General features: G+C 36.4%; 1 protein-coding gene across 1 annotated transcript in view; it reads right to left on the minus strand.

Moving 5' to 3' along the window:
* The window catches only part of LOC149741298 (complement receptor type 1-like), a 39,895-nt gene that overhangs the window by 19,074 nt on the left and 2,583 nt on the right, over positions 1-18,238 (minus strand). The window contains exons 2-21 of the mRNA XM_089873206.1: positions 12,288-12,519; positions 10,581-10,692; positions 9,416-9,583; positions 8,429-8,565; positions 8,022-8,092; positions 6,423-6,611; positions 5,978-6,107; positions 5,840-5,922; positions 4,784-4,960; positions 4,520-4,702; positions 4,073-4,252; positions 3,385-3,515; positions 3,005-3,086; positions 2,519-2,719; positions 2,125-2,301; positions 1,897-2,023; positions 1,428-1,513; positions 1,008-1,130; positions 569-748; positions 93-269 (exon numbers count right to left, since the gene is read on the minus strand). Of these exons, the coding sequence (XP_089729332.1) occupies positions 93-269; positions 569-748; positions 1,008-1,130; positions 1,428-1,513; positions 1,897-2,023; positions 2,125-2,301; positions 2,519-2,719; positions 3,005-3,086; positions 3,385-3,515; positions 4,073-4,252; positions 4,520-4,702; positions 4,784-4,960; positions 5,840-5,922; positions 5,978-6,107; positions 6,423-6,611; positions 8,022-8,092; positions 8,429-8,565; positions 9,416-9,583; positions 10,581-10,692; positions 12,288-12,478 (2,905 nt within the window). The 5' untranslated portion in view covers positions 12,479-12,519. The remainder of the gene's footprint in view (positions 1-92; positions 270-568; positions 749-1,007; positions 1,131-1,427; positions 1,514-1,896; positions 2,024-2,124; positions 2,302-2,518; positions 2,720-3,004; positions 3,087-3,384; positions 3,516-4,072; positions 4,253-4,519; positions 4,703-4,783; positions 4,961-5,839; positions 5,923-5,977; positions 6,108-6,422; positions 6,612-8,021; positions 8,093-8,428; positions 8,566-9,415; positions 9,584-10,580; positions 10,693-12,287; positions 12,520-18,238) is intronic.

Consider the following 18,238-nt stretch of genomic DNA (forward strand, 5'->3'; position numbering starts at 1 on the left):
CCAGCCAAGCGAGGATAAAGCAAGTTATATACATTCAATTATTCAAAAGCCATACTATGACATCACAACACACTTAATGACATCATACTCACGTCTACATGTTGGCGATTCTTGGGTCCATACTCTATGTTCAGTACATGATGTGTCGGGTACCCCAATCATATTGAAACCAACATCGCATGTGGATCGGCATACGGATTGGTAAAGATTATCCTCGCTACAACTTAAGGTTCCATTGGTAGGCACTCGTAGTGGGGGACATTCAACCTCTGTTATAGGGTGTATATAGATTAGTTACTTGTTATTTATATTGTTACTGTAATGGTAAACATTCTACAGCAGCAGTTCTCAATTTTTTCTGTCTTTTTTCATTTTAAATATATCTTGTACAATTTAGTTAAAAGAATGTACAATGCAGGGAATAAAAATATTGGGGACGTTTATGTACCACAAGTGGTCTGCAACAAGAAATAGATAATCACTGGTTGTAGGATTTGTTAAAATGCACAACAGTTGGTCTAAATCTTTTACATGGAACTGATTAAAAGCAGAAGTTACTCAAACTTACTCAAGCAAGTTGCAAACAGTTCGTTCCAAGTCCCGTCGTTTCTACACACGAGCTCAGCACCTCCACCTCGTGGCTCGTACCCTGTAACGCACGATATCACGCAAGTTGAACCGATCGAACGTTCGTTTGTGCAAGTCACGCTGCTCCGACTGTCGGGGGGAAACTCAGGGCAAAAGATACCTAAAACGTGATAATTATTATAAACTCGAATGCACACCCTGTGGTAACAGCAATTAGGAATCTATTTAACCTAATTATTATAAAACCATTTTTTTCCAAAAAAATATAACTATATATATATGAATTAACTCAGTAAACATAAATATATTTCTTTTATTTAAAAAAAGCTTACGGACCAACATATGCCATTTGACAAAGCAGTCAGAATGAGTTCTAAGAGTCTCTATTTGTAGTGTGTGAATAGGCAGAAGAGACTTACGTCTGCAAGTTGCTCCATCAGCGTTAAGTTGATAATTCTCCCGACATGAACATTGGTATCCACCCATCTCATTGCTGCAGAAATGATCACAACCACCATTGTTTACCGCACATTCATCAACATCTACATCACAATGGGTATTATGATGCGTACATTGTTATATACACACATTCAAGTTTATACCCTTGTATATATCTATGAATGAATGTAACTTTTTTCCCTCGCATTGCAGGGCAATAACAGTTGTTATAACACAGGTGTTCTGTTTCATACACCTCGTGCCAGCTTAGGAGTTATCACAAATGTAACTTTGTGGGTAATTATTTTTATTGCATACTACATCAAATCCATGATAGATTTTGACTAAATACAAACTTATGCTAAAGTATTGCTACAAGACTGGAGGTTAACAAAACTCACCAGCACATTCCAGCGATTGGGAAATAATCCATTCACCGTCTGTGCCGCATTTACTACTGTTGCCACCGATGATAAGGAAACCAGAACTGGGAAGAGAAATTATTTTTTATTAAAGTTAGATTTAAATATTTTATAAAATTGAGAATGAAATTACGGAAGTATTCTATATAGGAGGGGTCCTACGTCAAGAAATGCCATGAGATTTGGGATTTATGCCAGACTTGACCCATTACCCAAACATTGTATATGCTCGTTCTATTCTACATGAGTGAGGTCCTTCATGGTGGCACACCACAGGGCCTGAGATGTAGGCGAGAGGGTGCCTATTACCTCTGCATAAATCCTTACAGCCTTTGGAGTCAACTACATGCCTGATCATGTTAATACCAAAAAAATTAGGATAATGAGCCAACTCTGGCCTAAATGCCATGTCTTTATCAATACAAAACAAAAGGGTCAATTGGTTTACCTGCACCGTAGTGGGCACTCAAAGTCAGTGAAGTATCTTTGTACAACTGGGTTGTTACGTGCATCCTTACCGCATGTAAACACAATATTACGCGTGGTCACTTCTGTTGGAGCGCGGCATACAACTCCTATGTGGGAAATCAAATAGTAACGTTATAAAGCAACGCATGAAATAGTCACACACCCTCTACATAGCAAGATTCACATCAATAGAAACACTTTTTCTTACGTGTGCATCTAGCTTTGGGTCTATTCCACCTTCCATTCATTGCACATTGGAAGTTCGCTTCAGATGTTGGTTCATAACCTCTCTCACATGTAACTGTGCAGTTAGAACCAGCGTATATGCCATCAGAACATGAGACCGCTCCAAAGTTTGTTGGTGGTAAGCGAGGACAACTACGACCTATTGGGAATAACTGTTTAAAACCGTGTCCACCCATATATTTGAAAACTGTTTATTATTTTTAATTTTGTAAAATAAATTTCCAATTTTGATTCATTATATGTTAAGTATTAATCACAATATATATATATATACATTAATCTAATTTTTTCTGTATAACAATTCAAGAAAAAAATTGTTTTTTAAAAACAAACTGTTAACCCACACAAGTACTTACGAATACAATATGTTCTCCCAGCTGACCACCTTCCAAGCGCCACTCCAAAGTAACCCCTCCTACAAGTCCTGCTACTCCTACCAGCACGGAAGTAACCAGGATCACATGACAAACGACATACACTGCCTATTTCACGATAATCAGACTTTGAACATGAACGACGCATCCCAGGTGTAACGGTGAATGCAGCACATCGAGATTCTGAAGAAAATTTGAAGTCATTCTACTACTGTTTCTAATGGGTTTATATAAAATTTGATGTTTAATGTAAAACTGAATGCATGTTAATATATTACTAGAAATAATTTTTATTCTGGCAAGACATTATTAGAGTATGACAAAATATTCTGCTGATGTTGCTTACTTACTACTAAGCATAAAAAATACTACAAACAGCCTTTCTGATTTTGGTAAAAGAGCTATTTCTGAAAGTTGAAGTTGTTTTAACAACTTTGATATATATTGTAATATATATGTTAGACTTACTTTCACAATGTGATACAGCAGGTGACCATCTTCCCATGTATTCATCACTAGGCCCAACATTGGGGTTGGCGTTACATGTGATCTGTAATGTTAAGTTGAACCATGTTATTGTTGGCTATAGTAACAATATATTATAAGCCACAGCTGCAACTTAAACCTTTGCAAGGAAAGTGGTTATAACGTGGGTGTTCTGTTTCAAACACCTTATATCCACTTACAAGTTACCATGTATGTAACTTTGTGAGTGATTATTTACTTTGATTTTTTTATTTAAATTGATTTTTTTATATTGGTTACAATTGTGACAACCCATCAGTAATTACTGGGTTGGAGACATTGGCAAGGAAAACCACAACTATAAGCACGAAACAACCACTTACACGTTGTCTTGTTGAACTGCCGCGCCCATACCCTGTGTTACACGACAATGTACATACGCTACCAGCGTTCCATGCGTTGTTGCATGAGTATGTGCCCGTTACTGAGTGTGGAATGGGTGGACAACTAACACCTGAAGTAATAAAGTGTTAGTTTCATATATAGATATTACACACTATACATTGTGGGTTTATATGGTTAGATAATTTGGGTTAGATAATTTTATGGGGTTTAATACTCAGATATCAGTAAACTATGACAGTAAGATAATTACTATACAGAAATAATAATATATTTTGTTGAAAACCAGTTTATTTTAACTTCTACATCACTGAAGATGGTTTTATGACACTGTAGTCTGTACATATGGGTATATATTTTAACATAAACCAACTTTTAAATCAAATATAGTCATGATAACAACTGTATGGTAGGGGAAGACATGACCCTTTAGCACAATCCATCCAAAAAAAACTGATTATGTTTTGAATAGTCAACAGCGGTCAATGGGAGACGTCAGGATACCGTCAGCGGTCAATGGGAGACGTCAGGATACCGTTTTATAATTCTTCAAGTGTTTTTGTTTACTCCAAAAGGGACGAAAATATAGACTAAAAGATGTCTCATTTTCCCCCACCTTACTATGTATAATAATGCAATACACAATCCGTATAAACTGTCTCCACTTACGTTCACAGGTTGGAGCACTATGGCTCCACCGTGTGGAAGCCAAGCATCTTACAACTGGTGCTCCCCTCAAGACGTAACCAGCCCGACACGTGAATGTGCAGTTGGAGTCAAAGTTGGAATAATCAGAGCATTGTAGCCATCCAAAGGCTGGTTGTCCCATGTCAGGACGACAACGAGTTTCTAAAAATGGTGATTAAATGGTTGTTAGACACATCTAAAGTTTTTTTGAATTGAATGGTAAAAACCACTACAGCAACTATTCTTACTTTTCTTTCTGTGAAGGTTTATTGTTTACGGGTAAATTGAATGAATGAAACTTGTTTATAGCCGTGGGGGTACAACAACTGTTGCTAAAACGTAGGTGTTCTGTTTCAATCTTACCCACTTGAGTTATTATGTAAACGCATCAACCACATATAGCATATACAACATACACCACACACTCACTTGAACATAAAGGAGCTGCGTTACTCCATCTGTTATTTAAACAAACGCTAGATGGCGTGCCGCGCATCTCGTATCCAGGTTTGCATGAGTAATGACATCTAGCGCCCTCTGACGGTTGGGTAAATTCCTCACATTCCATCAAAATGTTGCGACCGACGCGGGGTCTTGCTTGGCAACCTCGTCCTTATAAAAACATAATGTTAATATTGTTTCAATATAGGTCAGGCAAACAAAGGGTCAAATATACTATGACGTCACACTTACTTTCGCATCTCGGTATCACGTGACTCCACCGTCCGTTGCTACGGCACGTGATCTCGTTTTGTCCAATCAACGTCAATTGTCCAGTGCATGACAATTCACAGTTGGAGCCAACGTTCCGGGTGTTGTCGCAGTTTATAACGAGGTATGGGACCGGTGGTATGGCCGGGCATGTGATGGCTGTGAAAGGGTTAATATATGTTGTTACAATACTATTTGTTGCATGCTAAAATTTCGCGTTTTACACTGGCATTTCTTGTAGAAGGTATGTGGTTTGTTAACTTTTTTGGCCTCTTGTATAAAATCGTAAATTAACTTTAAAAATATATATGTCGCCCATAACATATAAACACAAAAAACTTGTATCCTCCCGTGGCGGAGCAACGGCGGCAGTTGTTATAACATAGATGTTCTGCGTCATGCAGCTCATGCGCGCTTACCACATATGTGACTTTGTGGACATGGTCGTTTTTTTATTAAGTGTTTAAAACCAGGCAGGTTAAATGCAGCGCAAAATACTCTTGATGAAATATTTGTCCTTAGGTTGACATTTTCTGATATTTTTGTGAGTTTTGAGAATTTTGCACAAATAGCCTGCGGTACCTAGGGCCACATTCTTACTAGGGAATTCCCCGCATACCATACCTGATGACGTAGCTAACCTTTACGCAATTCCATAAATTGTATATATATAATCTATTTATATAATCTGACCTACGCTAGACCGCTATTGCGACGTCGCAGTGACGTAGGACAAACAAATAAATGACGCACGACGTAAGACTGTGCTTGGACAATACTAACTATTCGAGATTAACTTAACTATGACGTAACAAAGCCGTTAGTGACCTAAACATAATATTTTCACCACAACTGGTTAATCTTGTTTAGGTGAAATACCTGGTAACTCGTAAAAGGGTACGAGCTGTATGGAAACGAACATCCGTGTTATAACGATTGTCGTTACCCCGCCCCACGCGAGGATAAATAAGTTAAATTAATTTGATTAACGAGCAAACATCTTTAGCGACGACTAGTGGTTATAACATTCTTACTCACCTGTACACAAGGGGACGCTACCACTCCAGTATCCGGTTCTGCCACATGTACGTGTCGCGCTACCACGTGTTAAAGTATAACCACTGTAAACAAATAACGTTAGTAAAACTACCAGGGCCGGGATTCGAACTTAGTTACCTTGTGCATGTGAAGGTACATACGGAGTTGAGCCGGTTTGCTTGTAAGCATCGCATCCTTGTGTTAGGAGGTGCTGCCATAGTGGGGCATTCGTATGGGGTTGTACGTGCTGTGGTGACAGGATCCTCTACTGCAATAAGGGTTTGGTTTATGTTAAACATTATATTTCGCATGAGTGAGGTATTTTATTGTAATTCGATTATATAGGTTCACTACAACGTTAATTTAATAAAGCTAAAATGTTGTTGGCATAAATTATACCTATACTAACTATTTTGGTAAATCAGTTTCAGGGACCGACGTTCAGGCCATTTTATCAGGATAAATGCAATATACATTTGTCACAAGAGTTTCAGTGCATTTACATTATTATGCCCATGTACACTATACGTTTTTTACATTTTTTTCCTAACAGATGAGCTTTTTTATGTTGTGCTATTCCTACCTTGAGGTAATACACATCTCGGTGGTGTTAAGACACTCCATGTTCGGTCAGTTCGACATCTAGCGCTTGTTATACCGATGGCTCTTGCATTTTGTCCCCTGCATCTCCATGTGCATACTGATCCAACTCTGTCACCGTTAGTGCAATGTAATGTAGCCGTGCGTGGTTGGCGGAGTCGGGGAAAGCATCCTAGAATAGCAAGTGTTGTTATTTGCAGTAGGGTAAGCCCTAATGACCTCACCCATATAGGGTATATAGTAGGATGGGAAAAGATGGGACATCTTTTCATTCTATTTTTTGTCCCACTGAGTAGTAAATAAAGAACTTTTAAAGAATTAGACAACCGTATCCCTACACACCCATAGACCGTTTTTAACTGTTTAAAACACAACCAGGATAATTGGATATTGTGTGCTAAAGGTGTCCCATCTTCCCCCACTGTACTATATATTTATATGGAATGTGTTCCATGTTGCTGTTACGTCACAATGATACCTGTTTAAACTTCCAAACATGATGTTTGTGACGTAACAAGCGTGGTAGACTACCTGGATTGTGATCATGCGTGTTATGTCACAGACAGGCATTGTCAAGCCCTAAATATGCTTTTGACGTCACACAGTCTGCGCTGACGACGTAAACAAAGAAGTTTGAACAAACATGTTTGATCATAAGTATTGTAATGTCACTATACATATTTATAGAGGATTTTTTTAACCTCACGCCTCGTTTTTACCAGTGATACGCCGCAACTAATTAAGGTTGAAAATTTATGATCGATTGAAAACAACCAAAACAACCCCCAGTTATAAATGTGGTGTCAAAATCAAGAATAAGATTTCCGGATGATTGGCAAGTATTATTTAAATATGTTTTCTATGATCACGAACTATTTGTGATTAATGTGTATTTTATTGAAATTATTCCAAATCTTTTGTTACAGGCACGATCAACGTGATGTTTTTCCGGTAACTTTCATGTCACGACTGTTATTGATGCAAAGGAATATTTAAGCTGGGCTTAACGACGCTGGGTGTAAATATTTATTAGTTTGTTCTTTTCGAATCAAAGCGAGTAATGCCGTTGCGTAAACGCCGCCTAAAATTAACATACAAAGAAATATCTACGCTGGCCTGCAAACATTCTTTTTCTTTTTACATCAAAGCGAGCTGCGCTGTACAGTATAAACGCCGCTTAAAAGACAAAAATCTAAGTTAAAAATTCGCTCATTCCTTTGCACTTTAGGCAAAAAAAAATTCCCAGAGGTATAATGACCTTGCAAGCCGCTTACAAGTTACCGCCAATTTTATGTTTTACAATGTTACTGTGGTTAGAAGTGGTGGAGTAAGTATAACGTTACGAGTGCTACCACTTATGCTCGATAAGTTACATAGGTGTAGCGACCACGCTTCTTTATTTCAATGAAATGTAAATATGTTTTTAACGTGTTTTACGACTGTCGTTTTGTCGCTATATCCTGTCTTTTGGTTTTAACTATTGTTTAATCTTCGCTACCGTAACCAGAGACAAATAATAGTTGCTATTATTGTTATTATATGCGCTATAATGAGTTATTGTTACATGCACTATTATACTTACGATCACTGCAGGGCAAATCCGCGGCGTTACACAAGTCGCTCTTACACATGCATTGGCAAACGGCGTCTTTCCTGTGGAATAATTAAATGGTCGGTAAATGTTAATCCTTAATATGTATATTAGGGTGGGGAAGATGGCATGGGACATTTTTATTTTATTTTCTCGTCCGTTTTGGTATAAACAAAGAACATTCAAAGAATTATAAAACCGTTTTTTCAATAACGTACATTTTCATACACCTCGTGACTGCTTTTGAGTTACCAAGTATATACGTAACATTGTGAACGTCATTTTTTTTCTTTATGGCTGACAATTTAGACAACCCATTAGTGACCACTAGGCTGGTGCAAAATGACACTATACCAAAATGATAGCCATAATGGTTGTATTACAAAGTAATAACTTACGCGTGTACACCCCTGCATGAAGCTGTGATGTCAACGTTCCCTCTCATTTTACGGGCAAGCCTAGGTTGAAACTGGGCGCATCTTTTAGTGAACGTTGCTATACCGTTCTGGTATCGAACCTCGTTCAGACAGCTGTCCTGTGACGTAAACAAAGGGGTCAATATGACGTCAGAATAGTAAATTGTGTAAAAGAGGGATAAAATCGAAATATGATGTAACAATGTTTTTTTTTACGAAAGCAATATAATAAAAGTAATAATAAATCAAGTTCACACCCCTAGCCATGTCGCAATGTTATTATGACATCATAAAAGTTAATTCTCTCTTTCGGTGACGTCATAAACAGGAAACAATCGACCTCAAACAATAAAGTTTATGATGAAATATTAGGTGGTCGTAAAATTAAGTGAAACAATAATTTACAAATTGGCATTCAACGAATTCTGTATCGGCGATTATAATGGGAATTATGACGTAGTAATGACGTAACAAAAAAACATTTCAAAGTTAGTTTGAAGAACAAAATTTATTTTTTCCGAGAAACCGTTTATTGTGGTAACATTAATTAAAAGTGATGTCACATATATGACATCACACGACCTTTCCATCACGTGACGTTGTTACCATATTTGGAAATGTGGGAAATAGTTTGAAAGCCACGGAAGTTTTGAAATGTTTTAGGTGAACCACGGTCCACGGCAATGTATATACATGGGTGTTTATTGCTTCAGGTTGTATATGAAACTTATATACAAGTTTATATACAAAACATTCATTAATTAACATTCTTTAAAAGTTTCAGAATACGTTATGTATATTTGTGAAAAGGTAGTTTTAAAATCTTAATGTGACGCAAACAATGATCTCAACTTAAAAATCCCCACTAAAGTTAGAATTTTTGAAACTGCTCTTTCGAAAACCAAAAATCAAAAAAAAAATTTAAAAGAAAGAAAAAAGTGATATAGTTATAATGGAACTTTAACTTACGGTTCCAGCTGGGCATTCCTGTACAGATGATCTTGTGTTGCATTCCCTGTTAGAAGCTCTACCATTGCAAGTATAACATCGAAGTGCTGTGCCAGCGACGTGTTCAGATACGGAACCTATTGGACGACTCGCTCGGTTTAAACCTTGGACTTGAATCAAATATTCTCGCTGTTGGATATTAGGTTGGTTAGTACATATTAAACTTACTGTTGAGTTTTAACATGGGTGACTGTTTTAACATGGGTGACTGTTTTAACATGGGTGACTAGCTGTATAACATGGTTAATTTATCTGATATACGAGTCACACATGGTGTATTCATACACCTCATGCTCAACGTCGAGTTATAACATGGGTGTCTCCTTCTACACCAAAACACACCTGGTGTATTTATACTCCTTATGTCGATTTATTATAGCACTTGCGCCACATACAGAAATAGTAAATTTACATTACGACAAAACAATGTAACCGCGACTAGACATTAAACGCCCATTGTTACATCACAAAGTATAATGAGAGTAAATTGGGCGTGATTGTCTTGTCATTTAAATTTCACAAATACATTTATGTCGCTGACAAGGTTAATCCGTTTTGAAATTAATCTCCCATGTTTGAGCACTTGGTTTTCCACCGTGGGTAGATATAAGCTGATGTGAATACCGCAAATGGGTTGGTGGAGTCACAAATTCCAGCTTCAACCCACTACTTGTATTAATTCCCGCATAAATTTGCTACCATCATTAACCTAAGCGACACTAAGTCTGGATTAAATTATGAACTCGTGCTAAAGAATTACTGCTGGAGAGTATTTTCGTAGTTTGCTAATTTGTCTTCATTCAAATTGTTGTCGTTTATTTTTTTTGTCTTGAATATAAATATCTTTCTTGCGGTTTAACAGCCACGTTCTTTTCTCTTTAATTCTGTTTTATCCGCTTATTTGGTAGTAAACGAAGAATATTTACAGAATTATATAACCGCATCCTCGCGACTGTAAAAGCGCGTTGGTAATTATTCAAAACACGATCAGGAAATATGTAATTTAGGTGCTAACGGTACCTCAATTACCACACAGTACTATATAAAGTTAGACATCTAAAATGTAATAAGGGACATACAATGTTGTAAAAAAATCCATAGAAATAATATTAAACAACTAACTCACTCCTGGATCAAGATTCTGCAACGTAGCTTGTCGCTGATGTATTCCAACAATCTTTTCGTTCGTTGCAACGGTTTGTTCGTAAGTACCGTCGATCCATTCTTTGGCTGATACTCTATAATGGCGGGAAAGGCATTTGTATAAGATGGAAAATAATGACCAAAACATAGCAATATAGAAACGTTACAGTATTATAGGTTTAGCACTTCTATAAAATTGTTTACTGTTATAATTGGAGCCATTATACAAGTTGCAATTAAGTTACAAAAATATAATGTCCAAAATGTATAGGAACTTATTAAAGTTGCTAGTATTATATAGGTTTAGCAGTTTAATTGAAATAAGATTATAAAAATCGCGGGTAACGGTGCTACAAAACAAAGCTATGTGTTACTATCATGAGTTACCATTAGAATTAAGTTTTTCATGAGCTTAAGACTTTTTTTAAATTACTTTTATCAATTTTTTTTTGTCACCAATTTCGCTGAAAACGGTGGAAATAAATATCGGTATTTTTTGTCGTTTTGAAAACAGATTAAATTTTGTATATTTATGGTGAACGCGTTAAATCTGTTGTAGTAAACATAGAACTGCAAATTAGGCACTGCAAATGCGGCTATCGTATCTTGCTTTGGGCGAAACCGCTTTTAGTAAATGTCATAACAAAGCGGGGACGAAGTTATAAAATGCGGGATAATAGCGGTTGCGATATACGTAAATGTAATTACCTCTTCGAATACCATAGCGAAAATTAAATTAATTAAAACAACAAACGGAGGGGAATTAGCAGCAAAACATCGTTAAAATACGCGAGAAATATAAACTACTCGAGGAAAAGTTCCAAATAAAAGCGTGGTTGCAAAACCCCCCACCGTTGTAGGTCGCAACGTTTAGTCAAAATTCCCCTCGACCAATGAACGCTCTTGATCCTTGTTCTGGAATTCGTGACGTATATTCGGTTGTGACGTAACAGACATGAGTGTTTTATCTGTTTTTAATCAACACCGCAAAATTTTAGACTTATCCGGAAATTGTTCATTTTGTCACGAACCCTGGTTTAGGACGAATAAGGAGTTACAGCGCATCCCTGGGGCGACAAACACACCTTTAATAAAGGTTAGGAATTAATAATGAGGTTGGACCTCGGCGAGGATATCCGAAATCTCGGGTTTGATCGTTTATTAGAGGATTGGAATAAATATTATTCAAGAAAAATTATGAAAGTGATTTTTCTGACCTTCTGAGAACTTTTTTTAATCTTTAAATGTTTCATCTTCTATACAACGAGACATTATCAAATTATTTTTTTTTGATTTTATTTTATTTATTTTAATCTTTTATTCCTAAACATATTAATAAATTACGAACGCTGCTGTTGCTACTAGACAATATTCAAAAAATATAAATAACATTTCAACAAAATTTATAATTTGGCGACGCATTTCGTACTAATATGTACAATTGTAACACGACTAAGTTATTTGGATTATTGAACAATATGTGTTAAAAGAGTTCCATCTTTCCCCGCTGCTACTGTAAGACGTCGAAGCATTCAAATAAGTTTACAAAATCTTTATAAATATTCCTAAGTGTCTACACGCCACATCGTCGAAATAAATTAAATAAGATAACATTATATCCTAAAACATTTTTATCAGGTAAACAATGGACAAAGCATTCACTAAATGGCTAAATAGTTCAAACATTCACCTGTATCGTACTGCTCCTTGTATATATCTGAAACCGACTTGAATCGTTTGCGCTGATGAGTCTTGTATGTTGATACCTGCCGACCCCGTAACAGGGGTCCTTCTTCGGATTCTACTGGGTGCCCTTACCCTCCGAGAATGCGCAGATAATACAGCTATGCTTAGATACAGCAGAAGTAATCTTAAATTCATGTTGTTTTTTGTTCCAAATTTCGTGGCGTTTCTAATAATACCTGCAAAAGGCAAAAGGTAATTATAATGTAAACCTCTGTTTGAACAAATGCTGAAACATTTGATTATTTTCTACGATTTTTTTACAAATATTTACCATTCACGTTAAAACTTTTACATTTGTAACAATTTTGGTGATTCATATTATCGGGTTAAATTAAAATCCACGAAAATTTTAATCCTAAGTTTTATCTGCTATAGATCGTATTAAATATACAAAGCTACCGGCGGTGAGTCAACGTTTAATATTTTAATTTAAATCAAAGAACATTCAATATACTTGTGGTCTTTAAGTCTGATAGCAGGCGCCGATTTAATGACAAGTCTTTAAGTAGACACCACCGTTTATATAAACCATTGGCGGGTACGTGGTGTTAATTTAAAATATTCTCACATCGTCGGCCTGCGCGCAACCTTATAAGCGCATGACTCGGCTACGGATTTGCGGGCAGAATCAACACGCGATCAAACTTTAACATTTCATGTTGGTTTATATTAAAATATCGGCGTTGGTTTATATTCAAACATCGTGCCGACAAAACCTAAATAAAATACCACATTATGACATCATAATACTGCGCATCAAACAGCATTGTCATGTCATACTACTTAAGGTTAACCGCGTCGCTATGACCCGCTAAAGCAGCAATATCCCACGACCTCTCACCAGCCACTTCATGCTTCTGAAAAACCTTGTAGCGGTACCTGCTTATAAACGAATCCAGCCTTCAAAAAGTTTTTCTCCTTGCGAGGCAGTGGGCGTGATCGATTTGCTTCCCGCCTTAAATTAGCCACGCAATTGCGTGAAGTTACGTAGACGTCGGTAGCTGGATAGGTCAGCTATTAAATTCATCAACTATTTTCGTCTATCAACCGGTGCGCCGTCAAATTGATAAAAATTTCACAAATTTTATTGACACAAATCTTTTGCCAAATTATTTTGGCCCCACCTCAACCAAGTAACAACTGAAATAACATTTTATTTCACCCTGCTACACCCATATGCGGGTATATGTGAAGTCTTCAAATAGGCGTTACTCTGCAATTTACAGCCGAAATAACAAGCTAGTTGGAACTGGCTCGTCTTCTAATTTGTATCACAAGTCTGTAGGTCGTTAGATTGTCGGTTATTTGTTTTCTTTACAGATTTCAAGTTCACTTTTAAAAAAATAATAAACTTCCAATTTAACGAACTTTGCGTTGCATTTAGACGGCTGAGGATTAAGTCACTAAGTTGTGCATATATAGCTCTGTGATTACATTTTTGTGTAAGATAAACATAAAATAAATTATAGTAGGGGGGGAGATGAGACGCATTTTCATTCTATTTCTAGTTCTATTTTTATGGTCGTTATACGGAAGCATGTACTGTGTAAGCTATTAAAATATCGTTCATTTAGTAAATTGTGTTGTAAGTAAACTTAGATTCGTCGTTAAGGTGGTAAAAATAACCCAGGTATGCAACTATGTGCTCGCTACTTGACCCTACAAAGAAATACATTAAAAAGTCGCCGTTAGTTCTCAGATCGAGGCAATTAACCGACACTTACTATCAAGGTCTGGATTGTTGCGTGCGGATCTAATTACAAGCTACTGTAGATCAAAATCTGGACATAAAAGAAAAAAGTTCGTGGACCAACGTCAAAATATGCCGCAACCACGTGATTGTGGATCACTGTGACGTAACAGAGGTATCTGTTGATTTGCAGTTTCGAAAAACAACACAATTTCGAGAATTATATTTTGGTGCAGAGCGATTTTGTTTGTTAGTTTTATATTTGCGAATATACAGCATACCATTTTGTTTATTATATTTGGATAAATCAGACTACTCTATGGTATGAGGCGTGTCGTTACACGCAACTTTTCTCCCAATTAAATTTTACCTTATTTTCATAAACACAACTCACTGTGAGTTTATTGTATGTTGGCTTTATAGTTTGTAGGCTACCTGTAGCTTGTTTTTAACGTCTGTCATTTTGTCACTAATTCCTTTCTATTCGCTGTTTTTAAATTATTTGATCTTTTCTATCGTAATTAAAGAAGTAATTAAAATTGATGCTAATATTCTACAAACTTTTATCAATATTGCATAACTTGACCGGGGTCGTGAGTTTAGCATAAATACCGGTTCGTGAAATATCGAACTGCAACATCAGAGTATTCGAGGAATTCGTCACATAGTTTATGCTTGCGTGCAAAACATCGCGTGGTTTACGAGAACAAACGTGAAAAATCGCACGAATAGAAACGATATTTAATGGAGGGAAAATTACACGTGTTTGTTGTAATAGTGACATCATGGAAATATTTAAACCAGGCAATGATTATGATGAAACAATGGTTTAATACTTGTCATTATGACCATTGTGACGATTTCTCGGTTTCATAGTTTTGCTGTCCACACTGTACTACAATGTGCAGCATTTTGCAATCTCTATATCATATCTAAAGTTTCCACAAACATGGACATTTAAATAGTTTAAAGAAAACCTATGGACCCTTGGATTTAAGTCAGTGTTGGCCGATTGCCCCAACACCCTGCGAATTTGGCCATAGTAGGTATATATTACTCCCAAATTAGAGTTTTTAGCAAGATTGTCTCTTTTATTTATCGTATGTAGAGTTTATATACGGACTCGGATCGTATGCATATTGTTCATCTTGTGTTATAATGTGCAACATTTTGCTACCAAGCACAAAAAGCTTAACGACGAACAGTAATGTTTTAAATGAGTATTAGTTTAAACATAGAAAGTTTTAAATAATTATATGAGTCACTTTATGGAAATTTTACTCCGCGAATGCATTACAAATACATCTATAACTGTGCCCACGTTACAGCAAGACTTAGGGAATTAATCTTCCCTGCTTAAGTAATTAAGCCATGAATGCTACACACGATACACAGCCCCTCACGTTATATGAAATGGTGTAAACGTTCTGCAGTCTAAAATCACAGTTTGGTCCAATCGTGCACGATTGCCATGCATATGACGTATCTAAACCACACAGAAATCGCCAAAAAAGCCGTCAAAATATTGCTGAACGTGCTATAATACAGCACGGACGATTGACATTTCTATTATTTAGCCAATATAGCAGGAACTGCTTATATAACGTTGATGATAAATTTAAATGGGCGCTATAAAATAATGACTTCCGTGAATACGCTGACATGCATGAACTATATCGAAAGTTGCGTATCCCGCAAAGTTTATTGATATTTAATTTGACAAATCATGTCGAGATAAAACTTTAATTTTGTAAAGATTAATTTTTTTCGGAGCCAAGAATCGAGAAATGTTGCGTGTGTATTATGATGTAATAAGGAAAATTTTAATATCGCGAAGAGATGGATTAATGTTTTATGTAACAATGCTTATTGTAATTGTAGCTATGTGAGACACTAATTGGTATGACGTAATAATCAAACCAGCGCGAAACGCGGAAATCTCATCATGATATCGATTAGAAAAACAATTAAAGTTGCAGTTTTATGTTATTATGACGTCATAGAGACATCGATCACTCGAGTTTCGCGCACCGTTTGATACGTATGTGGAACTTATAATGGCTTCTATGCACGTTATTTGTTGAGTCATAATTTATTGAAGAATTTTGGAATTTTGTTCATACGTACAACCCTGTCTCACGTGAGGATATTACGGTACGTTATACTACGCGCGTGTTTTAGGGGTACTTCGTGCGCAATTTACGTTGCGTAACAAAATAAGTACAGAGACAACTCAAGCTTTTTAAAATCTTAAATCTCATGCCTTGCCGCAGAACCTCACCCTTATAAAATACGTAACAGGCCTATGAAAATAAAAAAGGTGTTTGTCTTAAAATTTTTCTGCGTACAAATATACAAGTAAGGTGGGAGATGGTAGAAAACATTTTTAGTCTATTTTCTTTTCCAATTGCAATTAATTTGATTTACCAAACAAACATTTAAAGATCTTTTTATAAAACCGTATCTCACGGCTCCCATATAGATTGGTAATTGTTTAAAACACGATCAGGATATTTGGATATTATGTGTCAAAGGTGTTCCACCTTCCCCTCCCCTACTATATCTTAAAGACCACCAACAACTGCTAATATTTAGACCCAAATTTTAACATTAAAGTTTGCGAGACAATAAAGTAAGATAATGACGTCATCGTGTTGTTTTGTACATTTTATTATATTCAGTCACGACGTAATTATATAGCTTGGAGTCTTGTTTAACGCGCAGCTGGTCAATAATGATGCAAAAGTGTTGCGACGCGCACAACGGTCGAGAAGTGCGTAATGTAATTGGCATACCAGGGCAAGTTATACACCTTAGGTTGCCGCTTAATCGTCTCACCAGGTCGATTGAAATCGGTTTATAATTATTGTTTACATTAACTTCGAAGAAGGGTGGGGAAAGTTAGAGCTTCAACGAATCTGAATGTGAAGTAAAGGCAACCATGGCTTGCATGGAATGTAAATCACCCGAGGTTATGTTTGATATTGCGTGAATAGTTTTGCGATAAATACGACGCAGCTATAACGTTATAGCTTAAAACTCAGAAGTATGGGTTATTTTTAGGTTCACAACACATTAAGATCCTTTGGATTTTTTTCTACCACACCATATTTTAAACACCTCCTATTTTACAATTTACACAACCCAAGCAGAAACTTCTCATAGGTTATTGTTAATCACTATATCGTGGCGCACCTAATTTGGGCAGCCTGGGTTATAAAAGATATCCCATAACTCAAATAAATATAAAGCTATATTAGGGCAAGATGGTTTATGCGATCTTTCCATTTTATCGTCCAATTTGGTAGCGAATAAATGACATTAAAAGAATTATATAACCGTATCCTTAGCAGGACTCTAAAAGAGATTTGTTAATTGCTTTAAACCACGATTAGGGAATAATGAATATGTGCTGAGGGTATCCTATCCTACCCGCACTACTATATATTGCATTTATTAATCCATTCACCTCTCTTTTTTTGCAAACATTGCAAAACTCACGTTCGTGACGTCACGAAGTACGTGAAGTAATCCAAATGACGTCAAATGATTGACGTGTGTTGTAACAATTGGCATTGTGTCGTTTGACTTACGTGAGTTGCAGACGATTAGAAATGTCAACAAGTGTGCAAAAAGCAATTTGTTTACAAATCCCCACGACTTACAATCAACGTGAGCTTTAATTATTCGGCATATCTTGGAAATTAGACAAAGTATGGGACGTTAATCTTTAAGTAATGATTCCTCCACTTAACGTTGAGGGTTCAATTAAACAATTACAACAACGTGTAGGAGGCATAGTGTTGTGTAAGTGTGTGGAAAATTCCCTTGTTAAATTATATCGGGTTAGGGAATTCCTGATATGATACGTCTTCATAATATCCCACTGTACTAAGTGCTGAGTGAAAGTTCTGAATGTGCAGTATTATGCGTATACGGTACAAGTGGTCTATGGGGGAAGATGGATATACGGTTAGAACACAATATCCCATATTTCCTAATTTGGGTTTTGTATTTAGCATGACCTAAACTGCTGGTGTAAGTTGACATGCATAATAGTAACCCACAAGTTACCCTTAATGCGTGGTTAACGTGGCGTCATATCGTCATGGCATTCATTATACAAGGCCTATATACGTGTTGGTATAGGTTAAGGTTTAATATAGCATAACGCAATCTCGATGTTTTTTTTTATAACTCAAGAC

This window comes from Ciona robusta, chromosome 1 (genome assembly GCF_009617815.1).
Source record: "Ciona robusta chromosome 1, ASM961781v2".
Taxonomy (NCBI): Eukaryota; Metazoa; Chordata; class Ascidiacea; order Phlebobranchia; family Cionidae; genus Ciona; species Ciona robusta.